The sequence below is a fragment of the Amphiura filiformis genome, chromosome 3 (genome assembly GCF_039555335.1).
Source record: "Amphiura filiformis chromosome 3, Afil_fr2py, whole genome shotgun sequence".
In the NCBI taxonomy this organism is placed as follows: domain Eukaryota; kingdom Metazoa; phylum Echinodermata; class Ophiuroidea; order Amphilepidida; family Amphiuridae; genus Amphiura; species Amphiura filiformis.
This window is the reverse complement of record NC_092630.1, coordinates 16371464-16397140: the sequence shown is the minus strand read 5'-3', so window position 1 is coordinate 16397140 and position 25677 is coordinate 16371464. Positions and strand designations below refer to the sequence as shown.

Here is a 25677-nt window from a genome sequence, read left to right as displayed (position 1 = left end):
CAGTACATTTTGTACCTTGATGATGATCTATTACCTTGCAAAAAGGTGTTCATAGTTTACATGAACTTTTCTTCTTGTAAGCACATGCTCAATGCACAACACAGCAAATTGTTCTATCTGAGTTTGCCATATGAATCTGATTCCCACATAGTCATTCTGTTAGCCAGAATTAAGTCTGATTTTCAGACTTGGACCCTGTTTATACAAAGAGAAGTTGACTATATTTATGACATTGAATTCAAATTGCAACTTGAGGATTAGCATTATAAACCAATTGTTAATGGGGTGTTTACACAGTAGCCGACTTCAAAACATATATTGTAAATTTGACTTAAATTATACCATATTTCCTCATGCTTCAAATAACCATTATGAAGTTGTCTTCTAATTGCGTATTCATTCACATTGCAGAATTCAAGTTTGAATTTGATAAAAGTTGCTCCAGGTTGTCATTAGAAGTCGACTTCTGAAGTTAAGATCAAAGTGCGGCAATCCTGTTTTAATACACACAAACAAAGCTGAGTTTAAATTTGACTAATTTCAGGCTCTGTGTAAACGTCTTAGATATTATAGAAGATAGTCTTCACAAACGTATTATAGGAGAAGAATATTTTACTGCAATTATGAGTTAACTTACAATATTATGTCGTTCACCTGTATAAGTGATATTGCAACCAATCCTGTTGCATATATACACTGAGTACAAAATGCAGCATGCTACAGCTAGATCATACACCCGTCATACATGCAAAATGGCAAGTGATCAGAAACAACTCAATTTACAAGGATAAAGTTCTCTAACCTCCATATGATTGAACACTCATGTACAAATGTATTGGGTACCAAAAATTTGGCAAAAAACAAAACAAAACTCAAAGTCAACAGGAGGTTTATACAGAACTTTACCATTGAAATTTATACCATTTTGGCTTATTTATATATTGTAGTATGATGAAATCCATCCAATCAAGTGGACTGACTAAATTTGACAACTCTCTTCCAGCATGATTTATATACATGTATCATGCAAAAGGAAAAAGTTGATTAAAACATGATTTTCAGTTCTCCTGAGTATTATTTTTACTCCAATCATTTTCATCCAATTACTTAGCTTTTCTTTATTTAGTTTTGCAGTTCAAGGTATTTGTAGAGAGCCTACAAATCCATTATTGCCATAACTGAAGACAAACAACTACATGTTGTCTTCCATTGTCTTCCAAAAGTACAATAAATTTCTTATCAGTTGATAGCTTCTCATCTCTTCTTTGAATTATGGTAAACAACTCCTAATAACAAAGCGGCTACTGTAAATCCCTGTGCACCAATCCGAAATCTCATCATAAGTTGCTGCTTGCGGCTGTCTCCTTTGTATAAGTTGAATATTCCCATGCTTAGTGCTACCACTGTCAGGGCCCCACCTGTTGATTGAAATAAAGTAGAGGGAAGAGAAAATGGTATAAATTCATGAAGAACATGATCCTTCTGAAGTATTACTTAATTGGTAAAGAAATATTTTGTATTGCCCTGGCCTATGCACCTCCCCAAATTTGGAAAAGTATATTTTTGCAGTAGAACATATTGAAAAAGCTGGGTCAGTAAATTTATTGCAGGGCCACTACATAGAATTCCAATTGAATGAACGCAGCTTTCAATAGCGTGATGATTTTTTGCGTGCACACTGCGCGATATTCGCCAGCGCAGCGACTGTGCGTGAGTAACGCGGTAGTGAATCAACAATGCCAACGCTTTCGTGATTGGTTAGCATTGTATCCAAGGTCGTGCTTTCGCGTTGTAGTTTGAAATATGCGATATACGATCGCGGTTGTATCGAGTACAGCTGTTGAAAGCTGCGTTCATTCAATTGGAATTCTTACTACATGTATAGATTTGCCATTTCACTGGCCCGGAGGGCCAGTAGAACACTGAAACCTAAGTCTGTCCCTGACACTTTATGCAGAGTTGCAGTATGAGTTACGGTATGAGTTCCCTGTACTTGCCGCTGTGACACAAGGCTTGATTTGCAACTTGAAGGCTTGATTTGCAATTTGAAGTTGAATGTCATTTATAGTGATTATTTGTCATTGCTATTGGCTGATGTCATGCCAATTGCTGCAGCAGCATGGAAATCTGTCAGGGGTGTAGTACATGAGTTTTATCGTGGACTATTTTAAGTATACTGATGATGATGTTATACTTTTAAAAGTTGTTTATTTTTAAACTTCCGTGGTCGTGCCTGTGCGTATCGCGTACACGCAAAAGCAATAAACAATCACGCTGATTGATCATTGACATTGGCTGATCAATGCACTTGACAACAAGCCGGCTAACCCATTGGCAGTGTCCGATTTACAAATTTTTTCCTACCTGCACTGGTGCATGTAGCCCAAAATTTCTACATGCACAGCAAAAAGTGTGCATGCACCAAAATTAAAGCAAACATAAAATCACATTGAATCACGATCATTGTCAGTTAAGCTTGTAATAATATTCCGGCTCCACTGTCATTGTCATTTTTATGCCGATCACTCGCCGATTTCTTAGCCAAAACACTGGATGCTGTGGCTTCATCTGTTCTAGAACTAGTTGCCGACGAGGTGTACAATTTCCAGAATGATGCAGTGTTTTTTGAGCTATTTCCTTTTTTGCTGGACATTATTATGATTATTTTCCGTACGTAAACAAGTATTTCCCACGGTTTAAATTCCGGTTCTTTTTTTTTCAATGAAATGAAAATGACAGCTTATGTGCGAGGGTATCGGGAATTGGTGGATGACGTCACATTACGCTAGCCCCTCTAAGGGAAGTCATAGTCTCGGACCAGACTGTATGTGGCTATCTCGAATGTTCGTTAGGATTGACAAGTATCAGACCGACGCAAACTGGCTGTGTAGGAGACTAGGGAAGTCAATGAAAAAAAGTGACAGTTCTCACGTGATAGGGGTATCGGGAATTGTCAATTGCGCAATTTGCGCCAGCCCTTCTAATGAAGTCAGGATATTGCGCTAAAATAGATTGGGTTTTTCCAAATCGGACTGACTGCTTGTTTACTTTTGTATATTGCCTTGTCATATCGCTAGCGCTAAAATCGTACATGCACGCGTGCAGGCAGATAGTGAAAAGCTGCATGCACAGAGGGAATGTTACATGCACTGGTGCAGGTATGCAGGTGGTAAATCGAACACTGCCCATTGGTCTTCGGCGCGGCGCGTAGTAGGCGACCTTGTCACTTCTACGCGATCGCAATTCACCAGTGCGTACCGGACCACTGAAGTTTTAAAAACAACTTAAAAAAAAAAAATTTATAAGCTTACTTCATCAGCTTCAGGCTCAGCCTGTACTTACCAATTGGAACAAATGGGTTCTCCTTAGTCTTCATAATTAATTTTTCTTTGAATGTAAGCGGTCGCATTGAGATAAAATCATCTAGTTCTCTAGGCCTGGGTCCAATCGGCCCTGGTGCAGGGTACTGCCCCGCTGGCCTGGACGGAGTTTTGGATGGATACTGATGAGTTTTGTCAGCCATTTCTAATGTAAACACGAACTGAACGATATAAATTGTTATTTATAAAAAACACCGATGTGTTGATGAACTAACCCAAAGGTAAAAACCAATAAAGCAGCTATAATATTTGTATTAATAAATGAGTGTAAATTAGATAGCTGCCTAATGAAAACCTAGCAGATCGGGTATTTGTTGCACAAAACACGTGAACGAAATATCGACAGCGAAGGAAATTAAAGGGACAAGATGCCACGAGGAGTAAAGAAACAGAATAAGAAATATGGCTACAATGTCAACAGGAGAAAGCAGTGGAAGAAAGCTAGAAAAATGCCGACAGTCAAATGGTGAGTTAAAAAAAATACCGACATCCCCGAATGTTAATAAATGTTAATTTTTTTGTAAGCTTATTTAAAAAAAAGTTTAATAGTACTTGCAGTTGCACATACACATTGTACATGATGTAGGTATGCATGTATGCCAGGCAAACCTTAGTTCACACATTTGCTAGTCAACCAAATTCGCCTAGAACTCAATACATATTTTACATAGAAATTTAAAAGAACAGGCTGGTCAAGGAAACCTACATCATGTACATAAGGTATTGTCACAGACCAGGGGTTTGGGAAAATTGGAATAAAAGTCGGACTTGCGACGAAGTCCGACAATTCCCTGGCCGTGGGTAGCGTGGCCTTAAAATTGAAAAATATGAAGGGGAATCAAGTGCCTAATTTATACTCTTGACCTTGAGACGAAATAAATTCACCCTGAATCTAGGTTTTACAGTTCAGTAAATTTATTAATTATTTTTGAATTGCAAAAATATAAATATAAATATAAATTTAAATAGCAAATTCAATTTCTCTGGTATAATGGAACCAGGGACACAATATTTGAGATTTGTTTCTCACATAAAATAACGATTCAACATGAATCGAGACAAAAATAAATTCCCGATTAATCAATCGGCTTATTACTTTTCAAGTAATTTGTCAATATTATAACTGACCAATTTGTGAAACCCTAAATACCCCAAGTGCTGATCGATAAAATGCAATCCGACCAACACCCTTTCAAAATTTTTGGATGAAAGTTGATTAATAAAAATTATCGATCAATCAATTTCTAATAATCAATCTGATCAAGTGTGAAACCCTAAATACCCCAGTGCTGATCGATAAAATGCACCGACCAACACCCTTTCAAAATTTTGGATGAAAGTTGATTAATAAAAATTATTGATCAATCAATTTCTAATAATCAATCTGATCAAGTGATCGGTAAATACCTTTCCAATAAAATCAATCAACCCGACCGATCAATTGAATCGATCATTTCCATTTCAAAAATTTGGATGAAAGTTGATTAACAAAAATTATTGATCAATCAATTTCTAATAATCAATCCGATCAATTGATCGGTAAATACCTTTCCAATAAAATCAATCACCCGGACCGTTCAATTGAATCGATCATTTCCCTTTCAAAATTTGGATGAAAGTTGATTAATAAAAATTATTGATCAATCAATTTCTAATAATCAATCCGATCAAGTGATCGGTAAATACCTTCTCTTAAAATCAATCAACCTGACCGATCAATTGAATCGATCATTTCCCTTTCAAAAATTTGGATGAAAGTCATGAAAGTTGATTAATGAAAATTATTCATCAATCAATTCTCAATTTAAACAAAGTTTAAGCTTATAAAACCATTTTTGTTGTCTCCCAAATTTTGTGACGGCCACAAACTCATGTGCTAAAATTTTCAGCACTCGAGGTTAATTCGTTTCTCGAGAAAACCAGACACCAACATTCATGAAGACGATCATGACATTGTTGATTATTCAAATTGAATTAAGCAACTTAATTTTCCAACAAAATGTCACTTCACATCGAAATGACCACAAAATAATTTGTATGTGCTTCATGGATGGTACAAATACAAAAAGTGCAAATCTTAATCTTACCAAAAATATATCACCAATCAATTCAGAACATCCAAAATAATACACAAATTAATTTTCGAATTCGAATAAAGAAGCCACAGCATTCAAAACGCCGTGGACTTTTTAAATTTTGAGGCAAATACAAAAGTGCAATTCTTAAGCTTAACAAAAATATGACATCAATCAATTCAAATAATCAAAATATGCATAAATCAATTTTCGGTATCACCGAATGAAGAAGCCACAGCATATCACAACGCCGTGGACTTTTTAAAATTTGAGGCAACGGTGTCTGAGTTTCTCGCAAAACAACAACAATTTTTCCCCATTTTCTATTTGTGTCCCGTAATAGAACGCCAATATAATTCCTCACACATCTCTGATAATATTTTCAAACATGGATAAATGGAGGGGCAGTCAGTCAGTGGAACAGATTTTAAGGTTTACGACACTTACCAAACCATCACTTCTGTATGGCGAAGGCTTTGGACATGTTCGACGCCATTTTGTTTTCTCAAAATTTCACACGTGTTTATATTTTAAAACACATTTCTTTTTGCTTTCTCGACGTTGGTCGAGCTAAAATTTTTGACCAAACTTGTGTAGGGAATTCACACTCAAGGTGGAGTTATTCCCACACTAAATTTTTGATGAAAAACCTATAAAACAAATTGAAACATTTTTAAGCAAAACCAGACGCATGTCTCTAGCCCACGAACGGCCCGACAGAACTGATCTGATCTGGTTCAGACCCGGATGTCACGGCGATTTCGCCGCTCTTACTTCCACTTTACTCCTCCCTATTTGTGAAAGGGCAAGTTCCACTGACTCAATATTTAGAGGAAAGGACATTCGTCAATATACTTGCTCCCGTACATGAATAAAAAAAAAATATGAAAACGAACAACCTGGCCAGGGAGTTTGGACACAAAACGGAACAGCCCCAATCGATTGGTACAGGATTTCAGTGACCAATCAGGCTTTGCTCTGAACAAAAGATTGATCAATCCAGAGGACTTTGGCTACCAATCAGAATTTGTCCTGAACAAAAGAGGTTTCCCGCCAAAAATCGGGACTATCCTATTTAACATAAAACTTTTAAAACCGGAAAACAACTTCTTGACAAATGTCCCTCCCCACCAAGACGCCGTCTCGCGTCACCAACACACATAAATATCACAAAGTAGTAATGCATGAAATCTCTTTAAAAAAAAATGCATGTATATTCCTTTAAGAAAAGACATGAATGTCCCTTTAAGAACATATTTCTTTGTAAATCTGCCATTGTCAATTGCAATTAATAGCAAATTTGTAATAATCATTAAATATTTATCCAAGTGTTCATTAATAATTACCATGGCAATAATTTAAAAACCTGCCATTTATTGAGTGTCTCAATAAATGGCAAATTTGTAAGAAACACTCCTAACATAATTCATTTTCAAGTGTTCCTGTCCATGGCATTGAAATGTATCAGAGTTCATTTTGTATTAAAGTTCATAAATCGATGACATAATCTCCACTCATCATCCAAGCTGGTTGTCTTCTTGTCCTCTGTTGGCGGCGCAGAACAGGTGTACTGTTTATTTGCCTTTGAGGGTAAGGGACTTGGGATTTTGTCATCAACATCTGAATCTGATGATTTCTGACACAGTTCATTGCTCATTTCACTGGTAACACCTGCAGCTTCACTGTTATGTGACGAAACTTGAACTTGCGTTGAAGAGATGTCGACCATTGATGAATCTGATGAGAGTTGTTCATCATTTACAGCTGCAATTGCGACTGTAGATGTTTCTGGTGATGAAACTTCGTCACCCGACGCCACCACTGAAGACGGAGACTGATCTGTCTCAATGTTCATTAATTGGTTCGCCACTGATGTTTCTGGTGACAAATTTTCGTCACCCGGCGCCACCACTGAAGACGGAGACTGATCTGTCTCAATGTTCATTAATTGGTTCGCCACTGATGTTTCTGGTGACAAATTTTCGTCACCCGACGTCACCACTGAAGACGGAGACTGATCTGTCTCAATGTTCATTAATTGGTTCGCTACTGATGTTTCTGGTGACAAATTTTCGTCACCCGACGCCACCACTGAAGACGGAGACTGATCTGTCTCAATGTTCATTAATTGGTTCGCCATTGATGTTTCTGGTGACAAATTTTCGTCACCCGACGCCACCACTGAAGACGGAGACTGATCTGTCTCAATGTTCATTAATTGGTTCGCCATTGATGTTTCTGGTGACAAATTTTCGTCACCCGACGCCACCACTGAAGACGGAGACTGATCTGTCTCAATGTTCATTAATTGGTTCGCCATTGATGTTTCTGGTGACAATTTTTCGTCACCCGACTCCACCACTGAAGACGGAGACTGATCTGTCTCAATGTTCATTAATTGGTTCGCCATTGATGTTTCTGGTGACAAATTTTCGTCACCCGACGCCACCACTGAAGACGGAGACTGATCTGTCTCAATGTTCATTAATTGGTTCGCCATTGATGTTTCTGGTGACAAATTTTCGTCACCCGACGCCACCACTGAAGACGGAGACTGATCTGTCTCAATGTTCATTAATTGGTTCGCCATTGATGTTTCTGGTGACAAATTTTCGTCACCCGACGCCACCACTGAAGACGGAGACTGATCTGTCTCAATGTTCATTAATTGGTTCGCCATTGATGTTTCTGGTGACAAATTTTCGTCACCCGACGCCACCACTGAAGACGGAGACTGATCTGTCTCAATGTTCATTAATTGGTTCGCCACTGTTTCTGGTGACAAATTTTCGTCACCCGACGCCACCACTGAAGACGGAGACTGATCTGTCTCAATGTTCATTAATTGGTTCGCCACTGTTTCTGGTGACAAATTTTCGTCACCCGACGCCACAGCACCAAGAGGGACTTGGGAAAGGGAAGGCACGTCAACTGTACACCCATTCATGACTTCGTCCTCTTCTGATATGGCACTGGTATTCACATTGTCCTCTTCTGTCTGGTTTTCTTGAGGTTCGCTCTTCCCTGTTTTCATGCACTTCACCAGTCGTTCTCAATACACATGGTTTTAACCGATCATAATGAACTACACTACATTTACCATTTGGCAATTTGATCATGTAATTGGAAGTAGAATATTGGCGTTCAATTACACATGGCCCATTCCAAAAACATTGAAGTTTTGGTGTTACCCCCCGTTTTCTAGTTTCTGTGTACAACCACACAGTATCTCCAGTTCTGTAGGGTCTTCCGTGGGCTTTTGTGTCAGTATACCCTTTTTTGTCTCACCTGGGCTGCTTGCATATTATTTCTGGCAACCTCAAAGGCAACTTCCAGTTTATTTCTAATATTAAGGGCATAAGATGAAGGCGACTCAATTGTTTCACCTGGTGGTGGAGCTATTAGAACATCCAATGGTAAAGAAATTTCCTCCCAAACATCAACAAATTTGGCGTAGCGCCTGTTGACTCTTGCTCGCTTGCTCTGTAAGCCATAAGAACAAATGGAAGGTGTTCATCCCAATCCGTTTGGTCATTTGACACATACATTGATACCATGGTTTCTAAAGTCGCATTCATGCGCTCACCCAAGCCATCAGACTGTGGGTGATAAGCAGTAGTTCGCGTCTTATCTATTGACAACAAGCGACATACTTCTTGAAAAAGTGTACTCTCAAAATTTGATCCTTGATCTGTATGTACTGTTAACGGTACTCCATAGCGACATATGAATTCAGTAGTTAGCGCTTGGGCCACTGTCTCAGCCTTTTGATCTGGCAACGCAGTATCGCCTCTACCCATTTGGTAAAGTAATCCATTATTACCACAATATATTTGTTGCCATTCTTAGACTGAGGCAGTGGTCCTAAAATATCTAAAGCTATGCGTTCTAATGGTGCGCCAACTTGACAAAGTTTCATAGGAGCCCGTCTTCGTTTCCCTGTTGGACGTTTTCTAGTTTGACAAGCTACACAACTTCTGACATAATCATTCACATCTCTACGATAACTTGGCCAATAATATGATTTTCTGATTTTACCCAGAGTTCTCCTCTGTCCTAAATGACCCGCTGTTCTAGTATCATGAGCAAATATCAACACTTCATTCTTTAATGCTTGCGGAACTACAAATTGTACATATGTTACTCTTGATGATGAAATATATTTTCTATACAACACTCCCTCTTTCAAAGTCAACTGATCCCACTGGCTCCATAATATCTTTGAAAAACGATCCACAGGCATTGAGTTTTAAGGCGTGCGAGTGCGATTCGCACGCGCCGCACGCCTGAAAATGCGCCGAGGTGCGATTTTTCGCATACGCCTAAAAAAAAAAGTTTGCTTTTTGTGGATTTAGAATGTCCCTGGAACTTAAGAATGTCCCTGAAAAATTTTTAGAAATAAAAAAAAAAATTACAAAAGATTTAAAAAATTATTAATTCATGTTCAAAATAGGCAAATTTATAATTGATGTTCACATTGCAACCTATTTATGATGTAAAGAAGCATACAAAACAAATGCATTTGAAAATCATTCATAGATTATTATGTGAACATTTGTTTCGAATTTGCCTATTTTAAACAAAATTTATAATTTTTTAAATCTTTATGTAATTTTTTTGTATTTTTATTAAATTAATTACAAATGACACTAGCAATTAGTCCAAGGTCCAGGGACATTCTAAATCCAGGGGGAATATAAAAATGTAACAAAACAAAATTAAAAAAATTACGGTAGATTGTGATATGAACACAATACAACTTTGCCCTTTGTGCATACCAACTTGTAAAATAATTTTTTCTTGTTATTGTATTTTTTTAATTAACCACGAATGATACAAGCAAAGTTATCACCAAAGCAAATTTACAGCTAAAAGACATCTTTGCAGAATGCACTGTTCATTACCCCAGAGCTTAACCGTGGCCAATTAAAAAAAGTACATGTAGTCACAATATTGCTAAGTTTTAACTGAAAATGAAATCATAGTCATACACCAGTTTTGAAAAAAGCACACCTTGATTTATTTAGGTGTGCGATTTGCAGCACACCTAAGAGCACACCTCGGGTTATCCAGGCGTGCGATTTACAGCACACCTGTCACTTTGCAAAACTCAATGCCTGGATCCAAACCAGAAACAGCTTCCAATGTAGGACGAGTAGAACTCTTTTTCAAAAGATCTATTATTGGTGAAATACGAGTATCTTGTTTTTGAGCTAATGCAAGGGACTGGGAATCTAATCCTGCAAGACTGAATGCACCAGTACATGTACACACTATTGACTTTATGTCCTTGGAACTACCTGTGTGAGAAACTGAACAACACCTTGCCGAGTCACATCTATCTGCTTCATACACATCGGGATGTCGTGAGAGTGCGTCTGCATTATTATGTTTTTACCAGGCCTATGTTCAATTTCAAATTCAAACATTGCAAGAACTTGAACCACCTTGCTACTTGACCATCTATCTCCTTGAAATTTGATAACCACCTTAAAGAACCATGATCTGTTCTAAGTCTGAATGTTCTCCCATACAGGAAATGGCGAAAATGTTTAACAAATGAAACTGCTGCCAACATTTCTCTCCGTGTTACATCGTATTTCCGTTCTGATTTGGAAAGTTTCTTACTCGCATAGGCGATAACTCTTTCCTTTCCATCTTGAACCTGTGACAATACACTCCCTATACCATCTCCACTTGCATCAGTGTCCAATATAAAACTCTTGGAAAAATCCGAAATGCTAAAATTGGGGAGGTTGTTAGATGATTTCTCAATTCCTCAAACGCTTTTTGACATTTTTCGGTCCAAATGAAAATAGTATCTTTCTCTGTGAGACGATGTAGAGGTGCTGCTATTGTAGAAAATGATTTCACAAAACGTCTATAATAGGAACACAGGCCTAAAAATTGTCTGACTTCTTTCACATTTGTAGGTACCTTCCAATTTCTAACTTTGTCAATTTTCTTTGGATCTGTTGATACTCCATCACGTGAAATAACATGACCTAAGTATAGAACTCGTGTTTTTAACAAATCACACTTTTTGGGTTTAAGTTTAAGCCCTGCTTGTTCAAGTCTAGTAAACACAGTTTCCATCCTTGTAAGATGATCTTCAAAGGTCTTACTAAAAATAATGATGTCATCCAAATAGACCAGACAAATTTGCCATTGCAACCCTGATAACACACGCTCCATAAGGCGCTCGAAAGTCCGAGGCGCATTTGTCAAACCAAATGGGAGTACGTTGAACTCATAAAGTCCCGTACCAGTGGAAAATGCTGTTTTCTGTCTGTCTTCTGGGGCAACTTCTATCTGCCAATAACCCGAGGTCAAATCTAATGTAGAAAACCATTGTGAACCTGATAGAGCGTCTAAAGTATCATCTATCCTAGGAAGTGGATACGAATCCACTCGGACATTCAAATTAATTTTGCGAAAATCAACACAAAATCGTAAAAGTACCATCACTCTTCTTTGCAATTACTACTGGGGACTGCCATGGTGACTGAGAAGGACTAATGATGCCTTTTTGAAGTATACTCTGAATTTCATTTTCTACTTCTGCACGTTGATGAAAAGGCAAACGCCTAGGCGGCTGTCTTATTGGGGTACAATCACCTGTATTGATATGATGATATGCTAAAGAAGTTCTCCCTGGTTCACTATTTTCTGAAAAAACCTTTTTGTGTTTTTTAATCACATTCACCACCGCTTCTTTTTGATTATTATCTAAATCTGGGATTGTCCGATGTATTAACTCCTTTAAATCATCATTCACTATGTCCTTCTTCTGCTCTTTTGAATTTGTCTCAACAATATCTTGTAATGAATTATCAGTCTTGGATCTAACTTTATTCTCACTTACACCATATGAATTTGTATTCTTGAATTCATTTGAAGAACTACTTGTTTGTATTTCCTCAGTGTCTATGTTGTTAATTGTGTTACATGTACTTTCAAATAAATTGGTATCAATTTGGTCTTGTGTGTTTGCTTCATCACCATTCCCTAATGACTGTACTAACTCAGCAGGCTGTAACAATGCTACATTTGTACCTTGATAAAGTACCACTGGTTCACTAGAAAAATTTGCCAACCTCAAAGGAACTCTTGTGCAATCAAAATCAACCACTGACCTTGCAACAAGGACACCACTATCACGCTCAACAAATTGTTTAGTCGCTTCCACAATACCTATTCCTGCTGGCTTCCTACTAACAAGTCGACCTGGAATAATCAATTCCTGTCCTGGCTGAATGGTTGTAGTATTAAGTACAGCTACCCGACAACATTGGGAAGGAGATGTTTCAACTACTACTGGAATTTGTTTATCCATGATAGTAACTGTGCCCTTCCGTACATCTACAATTCCTCCAAAAGAATGCATAAAATCATTTCCTAAAATTCCAGCAGGTTCAATGTCAGCGACCAAAACTGGATGTTTAACCTGTACTTTCCCTAACTGCATATCAAGTTCTCCACATACACCATGTACTTTCAACACCTGACCATTTGCAGCTGCAATTGGGGGGTAAATAAGGCTTAAGCTGATCAGTAATCTCCTTTGGAAATAATTCCCAAACCTTGGGATGAATCAAAGTGTCAGTTGAACCACTATCTACAAGCATCTTAATATCCTGCTTACCAATTCTAACCATTGCATAAATTGATTTCTTGACTACCTGGGCCTTGTTTGCAGTAGGTTGCTCATTGGCCCTGTCTTGGGCAACCGAACAGAGTTTAAATCTGCACCTGTTGACTGATTCCTTGAATTTCCTACAAAATAACCATCACGAACACTGGGAATACTATCAGCTGGATGAGGTAACGGACTACTATTCTGGACTTTATATCCACCGTTTGACATGTCCTGTCCATGTGTCTCCCTAGACATTTCACCATACATATTACTAGTCTGATTACCATTACTACAAGTTGTTTGACCATACATGTTACAAGTTGGACTACTATTCATATTACTACTGGTATTACCATGATTATTATGACTGGTTAGTGGTCCATATGCGTTACCAGCTGGAGGAACTGCATATTACCAGATGGTGGGACCTGCATGTTATTAGATGGAGGGATATACATATTTCCAGCTGGATTCATCCTTGGCCTATTATTCATCCATCCATATCGTGTGTTTGACAAGTGGGGACATTCGTTTTGTAATGTCCAAAACTATAGCAATGATAACACTGCACCTGTGAGCGTGGTCTTGGCCTACGTATTGGATAATAATCATTTGTCTGAACAGGAGCAATAGTACTCGGTTGATTGTTAGTAACAACCATGCCTTTTAATTGTTGAGTTATTTGTATCAAAGTCTGAACCTTCTCTGTCAAGTCATCTCTTTCTGCAGTTAATGAATCTATCTTTCTCTCTACTTTATACCTCCAAGCTTCTTCACTTTTCTTTTTAAATATATTTGTATTAGGGTTTTCCAAATCTGTGAGTCCTAATTTAGTGTTACCAGTCTCAAGTTCAGGTTGTGAAACAAAAGTTGTATTTTGACCTATAATACTACTAGGCATACGCCTGCATCAAGAGGTTTACTATTCACTACTGGGGACGGTGCTAATAAATTGTCAGCATTTTGCAGCGCTGCTGTTCTGCGAGCTAATGGATTTCGATCCTCATCAACCTGAATCAGTCCCTCCTCAAACCTTGCAGTCGCCAATGCTTCCGACATGGTTTTTGGTTGTTTTCGTCTTATCGCCATTCTCAATTGCTTATTTCCTTCTAAGGCTTCCACAAAATGGTCGATTGCAATGTCGTCTGCAACGGAATGAGGCGCATCTGGAAAAGCTTTAGCTGTTAGCACTCTAATCGCAGTAGCTAATGCAGACAAAGATTCATTAGGTTTACGACGTCTCTGTCTTAGTCGCAAACGATACGACTGCGCTGGGTCACACGGACTGAATCTACTACACAATTCATGCGCAATTATGTCGGCATCTGCACGCGACTCTTTGCTGAGGGAAGCATATAATCGCAAAGCTTCGCCACGTAATGCACCTCCCATAAATTTAGCTTTTACTATTCCTTCCCACCTGTTAATTTCTGACATCAAATCAAAATGAACCAACCACGAAGTTAAATCTGTATCACCACTGTAGGGTTCTGGTTTGCAATTGGTGTTCCGATGTATTCTCGAATTATCACCGGGCAAAGAATTTGAATAACCATGGGGATTATGGAAGTTTGCCTTTGAGTACCAGGGTTATGCAGCAGCCCATGCTCCACAGAAAAACCATCTGTTCCACTGACTGTTGGTGGGGAATTTGAGTTTTCTTTAATACCCTTGGACGGGCTTGTGTATTTGTACATGCATCAGCCCTTACAGAATTTTTAACCTCTGTATCGGGATGAATTCTTTCATCCAGATACTCCCCATCTTGATCTGCAAGATATGAACCAGATTCACTTGCTTTTGCCACCCTATTTGCAAGGTCATGCAGATGTTGTTCAATTTCATCTTCCTTTTTAACATGAGATTGATCATATTGATGACCCAAAGTATTCATATCTACTTCATCTGCATTGAATCTAATTGCACCTTCCTCCATGAATGAAAGTGGAGTATAAGATAATTTGAAATTTGGTCCTTGTTTTGCCATTATTTTTTTTTTTTTTAATTTACTAAACAATGAAAATATTTAAGTAACAGTGAGACAATTCAAATAAATCAAGCACTTGTATTTACTACCCTAAAATTTTGAAGGACTAAAAGGTTTTTAAGATAATAAAAACCCAATGATATAAGGTTGAACTGGACAAATGCAGCTGTGCCGCTGTCACCAAAATTAAGGCCTGGTAATTGAGACAGACCGCTGCCACCAAAATTTATGTCACAGACCAGGGGTTTGGGAAAATTGGAATAAAAGTCGGACTTGCGACGAAGTCCGACAATTCCCTGGCCGTGGGTAGCGTGGCCTTAAAATTGAAAAATATGAAGGGAATCAAGTGCCTAATTTATACTCTTGACCTTGAGACGAAATAAATTCACCCTGAATCTAGGTTTTACAGTTCAGTAAATTTATTAATTATTTTTGAATTGCAAAAATATAAATATAAATATAAATTTAAATAGCAAATTCAATTTCTCTGGTATAATGGAACCAGGGACACAATATTTGAGATTTGTTTCTCACATAAAATAACGATTCAACATGAATCGAGACAAAAATAAATTCCCGATTAATCAATCGGCTTATTACTTTTCAAGTAATTTGTCAATATTATAACTGACCAATTTGTGAAACCCTAAATACCCCAAGTGCTGATCGATAAAATGCACCGACCAACACCCTTTCAAAATTTTTGGATGAAAGTTGATTAATAAAATTATCGATCAATCAATTTCTAATAATCAATCTGATCAAGTGTGAAACCCTAAATACCCCAGTGCTGATCGATAAAATGCACCGACCAACACCCTTTCAAAATTTTTGGATGAAAGTTGATTAATAAAAATTATCGATCAATCAATTTCTAATAATCAATCTGATCAAGTGTGAAACCCTAAATACCCCAGTGCTGATCGATAAAATGCACCGACCAACACCCTTTCAAAATTTTGGATGAAAGTTGATTAATAAAAATTATTGATCAATCAATTTCTAATAATCAATCTGATCAAGTGATCGGTAAATACCTTTCCAATAAAATCAATCAACCCGACCGATCAATTGAATCGATCATTTCCCTTTCAAAAATTTGGATGAAAGTTGATTAACAAAAATTATTGATCAATCAATTTCTAATAATCAATCCGATCAATTGATCGGTAAATACCTTTCCAATAAAATCAATCAACCCGACCGATCAATTGAATCGATCATTTCCCTTTCAAAATTTGGATGAAAGTTGATTAATAAAAATTATTGATCAATCAATTTCTAATAATCAATCCGATCAAGTGATCGGTAAATACCTTTCCAATAAAATCAATCAACCTGACCGATCAATTGAATCGATCATTTCCCTTTCAAAAATTTGGATGAAAGTCATGAAAGTTGATTAATGAAAATTATTCATCAATCAATTCTCAATTTAAACAAAGTTTAAGCTTATAAAACCATTTTTTTTTTTTTTTAATTTTTGTGACGCCACAAACTCATTTGCTAAAATTTTCAGCACTCGAGGTTAATTCGTTTCTCGAGAAAACCAGACACCAACATTCATGAAGACGATCATGACATTGTTGATTATTCAAATTGAATTGCGCAACTTAATTTTCCAACAAAAATGTCACTTCACATCGAAATGACCACAAAATAATTTGTATTTTCTTCGCCGGATGGTACAAATACAAAAAGTGCAAATCTTAATCTTACCAAAATATATCACCAATCAATTCAGAACATCCAAAATAATACACAAATTAATTTTCGAATTCGAATAAAGAAGCCACAGCATTCAAAACGCGTGGACTTTTTAAATTTTGAGGCAAATACAAAAGTGCAATTCTTAAGCTTAACAAAATATGACATCAATCAATTCAAATAATCAAAATATCGCAAATCAATGAAGAAGCCACAGCATATCCAACGCCGTGGACTTTTTAAAATTTGAGGCAACGGTGTCTGAGTTTCTCGCAAAACAACAACAATTTTTCCCCATTTTCTATTTGTGTCCCGTAATAGAACGCCAATATAATTCCTCACACATCTCTGATAATATTTTCAAACATGGATAAATGGAGGGCAGTCAGTCAGTGGAACAGATTTTAAGGTTTACGACACTTACCAAACCATCACTTCTGTATGGCGAAAGGCTTTGGACATGTTCGACGCCATTTTGTTTTCTCAAAATTTCACACGTGTTTATATTTTAAAACACATTTCTTTTTGCTTTCTCGGCGTTGGTCGAGCTAAAATTTTGACCAAACTTGTGTAGGGAATTCACTCTCAAGGTGGAGTTATTCCCACACTAAATTTTTGATGAAAAACCTATAAAACAAATTGAAACATTTTTAAGCAAAACCAGGCGCATGTCTCTAGCCCACGAACGGCCCGACAGAACTGATCTGATCTGGTTCAGACCCGGATGTCACGGCGATTTAGCCGCTCTTACTTCCACTTTACTCCTCCCTATTTGTGAAAGGGCAAGTTCCACTGACTCAATATTTAGAGGAAAGGACATTCGTCAATATACTTGCTCCCGTTACATGAATAAAAAAAAAATATGAACACGAACAACCTGGCCAGGGAGTTTGGACACAAAACGGAACAGCCCCAATCGATTGGTACAGGATTTCAGTGACCAATCAGGCTTTGCTCTGAACAAAAGATTGATCAATCCAGAGGACTTTGGCTACCAATCAGAATTTGTCCTGAACAAAAGAGGTTTCCGCCAAAAATCGGGACTATCCTATTTAACATAAAACTTTTAAAACCGGGAAAACAACTTCTTGACAGTATGCTAGTGTGAATTCAAATTTGCCATCAAACTGCATCATTTTATATATCAAATCAAAGCCCTTGAGTAAACAAAGCCAAAACTGAAAACCATTTTTTCATAGCACTTTCCGTAGCAAAGTTACATCTTGTCAAAGATTGACTTTCATCAAAAAGTTTCAGCTAGCAAAATTCCCCAAAAGCGGCATTTCGGGGTGTTTCTAGATCTTAGTCTCATTATGATAGCAGCTTTTTTAATGGAACTGCTATCCAAATCCCTCTAAAATTCCATGTGCGAGTGACTTATCACCATAAAAAATCATATATTTGGGTCAAGTGAAGTATAGAAAACATATTTATGTATGTTTCCTTCTTCGAACAGTTGTTTTAAATTTCTATGTAAATATGCATTGACATTGTCGGCGAATTTGGCTGACTAGCAAATGTGTTAACTAAGGTTTGCCTGGGTAACTTTGCTACGGAAAGTGCTATGAAAAAAAAGTTTTCAGTTTTGGCTTTGTTTACTCAAGGGCTTTAATTTGATATATGGTCATTTTCACAGTAAAGGGTGTAACTTTTGATTTTTAGGGTCAAAATTTCAAACCACTTAAATATGTTTCTGTTAACTGAAATCATGCATAGAAGCAACTTAAATTCCAGTAAAATAATGTTTCAAGGCTTAAACCTTTTGATTTCTAATAAAAAATTTGACATTTCCATAACATTTTGGTTAACATCTAAGAAAAAATGTATTTTACATAACCTCAGAAAATTATGACATGAAAGCTGGAATACATGTGAAATCCCATTCCAAAGTAAGTCAACAGATATAAGTTAAATTTTATACCATGTTTTGCTATGTTTGTAATTGCAGTTTTGAAAATATTTAACATCAAGTGTCATTTACAATGGAAATTTCCAAACCTTAAACATATTTTTTAAGTTTTAATTGGGTTCCTAAAATAATTTGAATGTCTAACTTCATGTACAAATACTACTTGATGAAAGGAACCTCCCAGCCAAGTTTCACAGAAATTGGAGTTATTTTTTAGAATTGGCAATTCAAGCGATTTGTGTTTCGGAGGCTTCAGTTAACAACACAGGTGATCATAAAAGTAAAATATTTGGCTAACTACTACAAGTTGACATAAAAAAATAGGTAAAAAATATCACAATTACCAATTTTCATGCTTTGCTTCTAAGTATTGAATTTCAGTTGTGACAAAAATTAAATTATCACAGCAAGTCATTTTTTTTTGTTTCGGAGGCTTCATGTTAACAATTGTTAAAAATTGCAGAAGTAGTTTTTTTGCAAACAACAGTGTTAGGATCATCTAAGCTGTTATTTTCTTGTGTGTATTGAATCAATGATTCTATGCGGCAGATATTGTAGATTTATCACATGTTAATTTTTTCACCCATTTGTTAAGTATGGTGTTTTTTGCATGTGAAGCCTCCGAAACAGGCTTTTGTGGGTATCAGTATATTTTTCAAACATTAACCATAATGTCAAATTTTTTTTATTTTTATGACATTCTGCACATATCAAGTAATAATTACAATGCAGATATCAGTATGAAACACACTAATTTAGATATGCATACATGTAGATGATAATTAATCTTATTGTTGTTTGGAGGCTTCATTTGTTTCGGAGGCTTCAATTGTTAACGGAAAGTTTGTATTGGGTCCCATTTTCAAACGGTGATATATATCTCCACGATTTAAAAACATGTGACTTGAGGATCTACTTTGCTACATTTTGATAAATAGATTGGATGAGCTCTTTTATTTATATTTGCACAAGCTTGCTGAACAGTATGTTTCGGAGGCTTCAAAAAAGTTAACGGAAAAACGGCTCTTTGAAGTCAAGATTTTATAAAAATTTTAAAAGCTTGCAAATCGACTAATTTTTGTTACCCATTTCAAGTTAAGATAACAACTGTTATGAATCAAGAAGGAGTGAAGAAATAACCAAGAATTATGAACCAAAGCTACACCCACAAAGTTGGTTAACAATTGTTAACGGAAAATGAAGCCTCGAAGCGACAAATATCGAAGTCCGGTTCTCAAAAATACAGGGCTGTTCACAATTAAATCTAATGTGGTAGTGTTTACTGAACATATGACTGTACTTTCAGGATAAGAAAAATTATCCATGAACTACATGTAACTGAAGAAAACACAGGGTTTTACAAAAATGTTACTGTTTTTATAGTTTTTCAAAATGGCAATATTAAGTACATTTAAGCCTGCTAAAACTGAACGCAGTAACTCCCAAAGCTGATTATGCTACCCAAGGTAGCTGCTAACTAGATGACTTATGTGGCCAAAAATCATGGAATTCTGTGGCTTTATTAGAACACTACGGATTAAAATGTTAAAAATCCAAAGTTACACCCTTTACCGTGAAAATGACCATATACAATGCAGTTTGATGGCAAATTCGAATTCACCTAGCATACCTACATGTACACATGTACACATGATACATTACAATGTATGATACATGATACATGTATATGATCACATTGTAACCCGAGTCAGCCAAATTGGCGGGGGCCCAAACACATTACATATCCATTTTTAAAAGAACAGATTTTTCAAGGAAGCCTACATAAAATAAATATTTATGTTGTCTATATCTATTATCTAGACGTTCACTTTTCGTATCTCTTTCCTTGTTGGAAAGGTAAACGTTGAGGAGATAGGATCATAGGAACATGTACTGAACATCCGGGACCTACTCTGCCATGTTTGGCTGAGTACATAGAAAAGCTCTGGATGCTGTACTCCGACTGTCAGTTACAATAATTATTGCTATGAAACTACAAAGTTCTATTTGTATGTATTTTTTTCTTTTCAGTGAACAGCTCAAAAATGCATGGGATCAACACAAATCAGTCCATCAAAACCTCATGGACATGGGAGTTGCTTCAGATCCTAACAAAGTATTGAGGATTCCCAAAGTTCATGTAAGTACAGATCTAATGAATGTAGGCCAAGGCTTAACTCATTTAACTCAGCGGCAGAGAGACATATCTCCATTCGCTGTCATATGATTGAATTCATCTATTAACTTTATGGCTCAGTGGGAGCTGGCACAAAGATCTACAGGACTGGTGTGTTCTTATACCACTCTGCATTTGTTAAGAGTTCATTTGCACAAAGATGTTAAAAGCAATTTTGAAATTGAATTATTTCCATGATCATTCTAACTTGTCCAGGCCAGAATAAGTAATCATACATGTACTTGTGCTGAAATGGTTGTCTTCATCCATAGCAGTTGTAACGTTTAGGGGGTTTCTATAAATTATGCCAATTTACTTGCCTGTATCTTAATTTCATTACGGTTTCAACAACTTTTCCTATACCTTTTTGGAGCCAAACGTTGCAAAGCGGTGATGGATTTTCAGTAGCGTATTTGCAAACGCAAGTTAACAAAAGCACTATTACACAGTACATTACGCGTAAAAGTTTGTCATGCTTGGAACTTAATTTTACATTGCTGGTTTATTTTGTACTTTTATTCCTGATATCAACCAGAGAAATCACTTGTAAGGTTGAGTGGCAATGACTAACTGACATATTCCTCATGAAATAATCATGTGAATTACATGATCTGTAGCTTGTTTTTGTTGTTTAAAGGAATTCAATCATGTTTCACTGTTGTCTACCACTGTTTAACAACTTGCGTCCGGCTTGTCTGTGTGGTTTACTTCGCTTGAGCAGCCTTGCAAAGTAAAATGTGCTTTGAAAATGTAAAAAATATGTGCTTTTGATTTGATTTGATTGCATTATATTGTGTCGTTTTTGAGAAATGTGATTTTTATCTTCAGTTCTGAAATGAGTGGCAAATATCTTGAACCCGGTGCCGTAGTGGCATAGCCAAAGTAGGGTGCATAAATAGAAATACTGTGTGTGTGTGTTTATCTAGCAACTTGACACTTTGTAGATCAGTAAATTTGACAATTTGTTTGTAACAAAATTCTTCAGACTTTAATTGACATGTTATTCTGTTATGTATTTTGAAACTTTTCAGGAAGTAATGGCACCACAACCAATCGAAAAGATGGATGTTGACAAACCAGACAAGTCCAAACCACTGAAACCACATGTGATTGATGGTAAGCTATATTTAATTGTACATGTACTTCTGAAGTTAGTTTTTTAATTAACGGTTTATATACCTGAACATACAATATGAAAACTTCAAATTTCAAATAACAATTGAGCTACAGCACCATTGGTGCTCTTGTTTATTTCTACCGTGGTCCAGGTACGCCCAGGTTATATTTTGAATATCAGATCGGATATCAGCCAATATTGGGAACATTGATGTCGGATTGGTGGACTTTTATTTTGGTTCATTTTAGGTATTTAGCATTTACTGTATGGAGGCATAAATTTGAAGTTAATTACAATGGGAGTACATTTTGTGTCATCAGCCTTACAATGTATAATACAATGATGCCACCAGTAGTTGACAAAAAAATCTGAAAAGGCGAACGGAGGGAGCCCCCCGAAGCCAGAGGGTTTCTGTACATTTAGAGCTACAGGAGAGGCCATTTCTGAGGGTTAAATACATTCCAAGAAACTGCGAAACTGCAAAATTCGGAAGAGTTGTACACACATGTCATGCATTGACTATTAATATTTAATAAGTATTATAAGCTTACATAACTGGAAGTTTCAGTTTTCTCACGTACGTAGAGAAGTAGTCTCCGTTTATATCTTTCTCCTCTAACCACTGCCAATTAAATCTGTCTCGTATATCCTTTTCCATCTCCGCCAAATCGTTCTCACGAGTGACAAAATTCATTTTTTTGACGACAGTCTTCACTGTCAATTTTCACTTCGATTTTCAATCAGTTCCGTAGCCTCGCTCATTGCTTGCCGGTTGCAGCGTATACTCCGGTATCTGCTTCGAGTCTGTACTCGAGACCAAGTATGCAAACAGTCTCTTTCCAAGAGTCGGAAGGAACGTATTGCGTACATACGTAGTGCGATCCAACGACATGTATTATTGATCAAGAGATGGAAATTTCACTTCGCCGATTCTAACAAGAATTTCTTTTAAAAAAAAGGTGCTCCGTTCGGGAAAAAATAAAAAATAATAAAATCAGAATTTTAACCAAAAAAAAATCGGAATTTTAGTCGGGATTTCTAAAAAATCGGAATTCGATAAAAATCGGAAAAGTGGCATCTCTGATAATATGTGATTATGGACTTATGTGGTAAATGTACTTGAGTTACAATAAAGTATTAAGTGTGACTTTCTTTTATATTTTGCAGAAATGATGCAGGAGGCTAGTTTACCGTATGCCAAAAGAATGAAACTCTCGGACCCCATGGTGAAATACTGTATACACCTGATGGACAAGTATGGGGAAGATTACAAGGTAGGTCTCTTCAAAACAATTCAAGTTGAACCTGGTGGGTGGGGGTATAGTCCCTGGGATTATAGTGTACAGGCGAAACTGTTTGTGATTTCTTAAATTTGTTCCACCATGTTAAAAAAAAATCATGCAAAATTGTTTTCAAATAAAAATCTTTAGTTTGGATATTTTTGTTAGTCTTTTGAATAAGATGAGAGCGTTCACACAGTCAACACTTCATCATTGCATAGCAATTGGTTCTGGTCATACTCAGATTTGCATATACTCGTATATACACCGACGAAATGCGGACATGCAGGAAATATTCGTAGGCAATTACGACACAGTCATTGTACGAACTGGCCCAAAGATGGACATTGTTATCATTCGTGAATGATGATATGATTGCAGTATGTATGTCAACAACATTTAGCGGACACATGATACTCATTTTGTAATACTATATTGTAAGTAAAAAAAACCCGAAAAAACAAAAAAACGCAGTGATTTATAGTGCACTACGCACAGGCACAATGCCTAGACGTTGATCCACAAGCCTCAGCACACTTTACAGTAACAAATTGTAGTTAACAGGAAAAACACACATGTGTGGTACTGGGTCCAAGTTCCAGAATTTGATATATTTCCAAATTGTGTTTCCAACTTCTGGATGACTAAGAAGTAAGAACATCCACTCATTCTTGTATCTTTGTTTTTGAAACTAGGTAGTATTCTTATTACATGCTAAACCAATTTTGTGTGCTTTCTCTGTTTTCAGGCCATGGCTAGAGATAAGAAGAATTACTACCAAGACACGCCCAAACAGATCAAGAAGAAGATTGCCTTATTTAAACAAATGCCAGAACAGTATAAGAAATATCTAGAAGATAAGAAACAGAGAGAAGAACAGAGTCAGATGAGCTGAGTGTTTCTATTCTAACTTATTATAGCAGGGGCCGTAGCGAGCGGTTGGGCAGGGGCCCAGAGCAAAAGTGAAAATGAAACAGGGCTGATAAAGGAGATAAGGGCCCTACACTGCTTTTTGTCCATGGACCCCTGAGGCTCTTGCTACGCCCCTGACTTAATAGCCTGGCAATGACATTAACTGACTAAAAATAAATGACAAAATCTGCCTCAGTCAAGGATAATACATCTCCATCCTCATGTGTGGCAGCAGTTTCAGATGCAGGGATCCATTATCACCACCACAGGACATGGTTTGGATGAAATGGTAGGGCTGGTTCCGTTGCTCAGATTGCGATGACATCAAATTGAAGCACAAGTGGACTGATGATTTTCTGGGTTTTTTTTGAGAATTTAGCTGCTGAGTTTGGGTTATAAATCTCAGATGGCAGCAGAACAGATTGGCACTTCTCACTGCAACATGTGTTGAATGTATGATAACAAAATATGCTGCTGGTATAATATTGTGTTGAAAGTGTATTTTGAGCAACTACAACAGCTGCCTGGAAGGTAATGAAATTTCACTCATATTTTTTGGAACCAAATTTCAGACTGAAATACTTATTTGTTGATTATAATCCTTAAAATGTGATATGGAATAAAACTCCAGTCTCCAAGTATAAGCTTGAGGTCAAAATATATGCTGTACTTCATATACATGTATCGAGGGTTGAGAACCAGCAAGACTGAACTTTTGGGACATTGGAGTAAACCAGCTACCAACAGAAATAGGCAGGGTCAGAAATTCTGCGAGAATCCGAGAATCCATTCTTGCAAAGATTCTCATCATTAAAATTGCAAGAATCTAAATGGATTCTCGTAAATATTTCAATTCTTCATGCAAAGTTATATGACGAGAATCCATGGATTCTTGCAAAATTCCACTGGGAAAATCCAAAAGTATTCTCGCACTTGGTTGCGAATTTCTGACCCTGAATAGGTAAGTCCGAGTTGAGTCTGCCTGGCAGGGTTGACAACCAGAAAAAATAGATTTTGGTACTGAGAAAAAAGCGTCAACTCAGACTTACATGTGTATGTATGTATGGCAGTAGCTGGTTGACTTACAGTATTTTCATCTTTCTGATTCTCAACCCTTGATACATTGTACAACAATCATAACACCCAAGTTTAAAATGGCTTCTTTTTTTTAAAGGGTAGTACCATGTAGCAAATGCATATTACGCAAGTTAAGGTTTTATCTTTTAAGTGCTACAGAATTTGATTTTAATCACAGAAATAGAGTTAAAGAGAATTCAGATTCCATATACCACCCTGTATTATTAAGGATGTCAGCCATGGGGGAATATTCTCGTTCTCTATTTTTATTTGTAGTGCCTCCTTGTATTCTCCATCAAACTGTAAACACCTCGCTTGACACCTTAAACATAAGCTTTTTATGTTGAAGCTTTTAATTATGAAGTGTATATGTAAACTGATAATAAGCAGTAAAATAAACAGACAGATTCTATATCTC

At 36.8% G+C, this 25677-nt stretch overlaps 2 protein-coding genes across 2 annotated transcripts; one reads left to right on the top strand and one right to left on the bottom strand.

Moving 5' to 3' along the window:
- Positions 1–1254: 1254 nt before the first annotated feature.
- On the bottom strand, positions 1255–3523 carry LOC140147092 (HIG1 domain family member 2A, mitochondrial-like). The gene is made up of 2 exons (XM_072168865.1): positions 3343–3523; positions 1255–1418 (listed from the first exon to the last, which is right to left on the bottom strand). The coding sequence occupies exons 1-2, from the start codon at positions 3521–3523 to the stop codon at positions 1255–1257; spliced, it is 345 nt and encodes a 114-aa protein (XP_072024966.1).
- Positions 3524–3672: 149 nt separating this feature from the next.
- LOC140148116 (nucleolar protein 16-like) lies at positions 3673–24274 on the top strand. The gene is made up of 5 exons (XM_072169970.1): positions 3673–3846; positions 20729–20837; positions 21905–21989; positions 23158–23264; positions 24019–24274. Exons 1-5 carry the CDS (start codon positions 3749–3751, stop codon positions 24163–24165), a joined length of 546 nt encoding a protein of 181 aa, XP_072026071.1. The 5' UTR covers positions 3673–3748; the 3' UTR covers positions 24166–24274.
- Positions 24275–25677: the final 1403 nt, after the last annotated feature.

Bases quoted from the DNA above. Each gene is read 5' to 3' on its own strand.
- LOC140148116 (XM_072169970.1), top strand. From the start codon at position 3,749: ATGCCACGAGGAGTAAAGAAACAGAATAAGAAATATGGCTACAATGTC. The intron at 20,838-21,904 runs GTAAGTACAGAT...GAAACTTTTCAG, and splicing joins TGAGGATTCCCAAAGTTCAT to GAAGTAATGGCACCACAACC. The intron at 23,265-24,018 runs GTAGGTCTCTTC...CTCTGTTTTCAG, and splicing joins AGTATGGGGAAGATTACAAG to GCCATGGCTAGAGATAAGAA.
- LOC140147092 (XM_072168865.1), bottom strand. From the start codon at position 3,523: ATGGCTGACAAAACTCATCAGTATCCATCCAAAACTCCGTCCAGGCCA. The intron at 1,419-3,342 runs GTAAGTACAGGC...TTCAATCAACAG, and splicing joins GAACCCATTTGTTCCAATTG to GTGGGGCCCTGACAGTGGTA.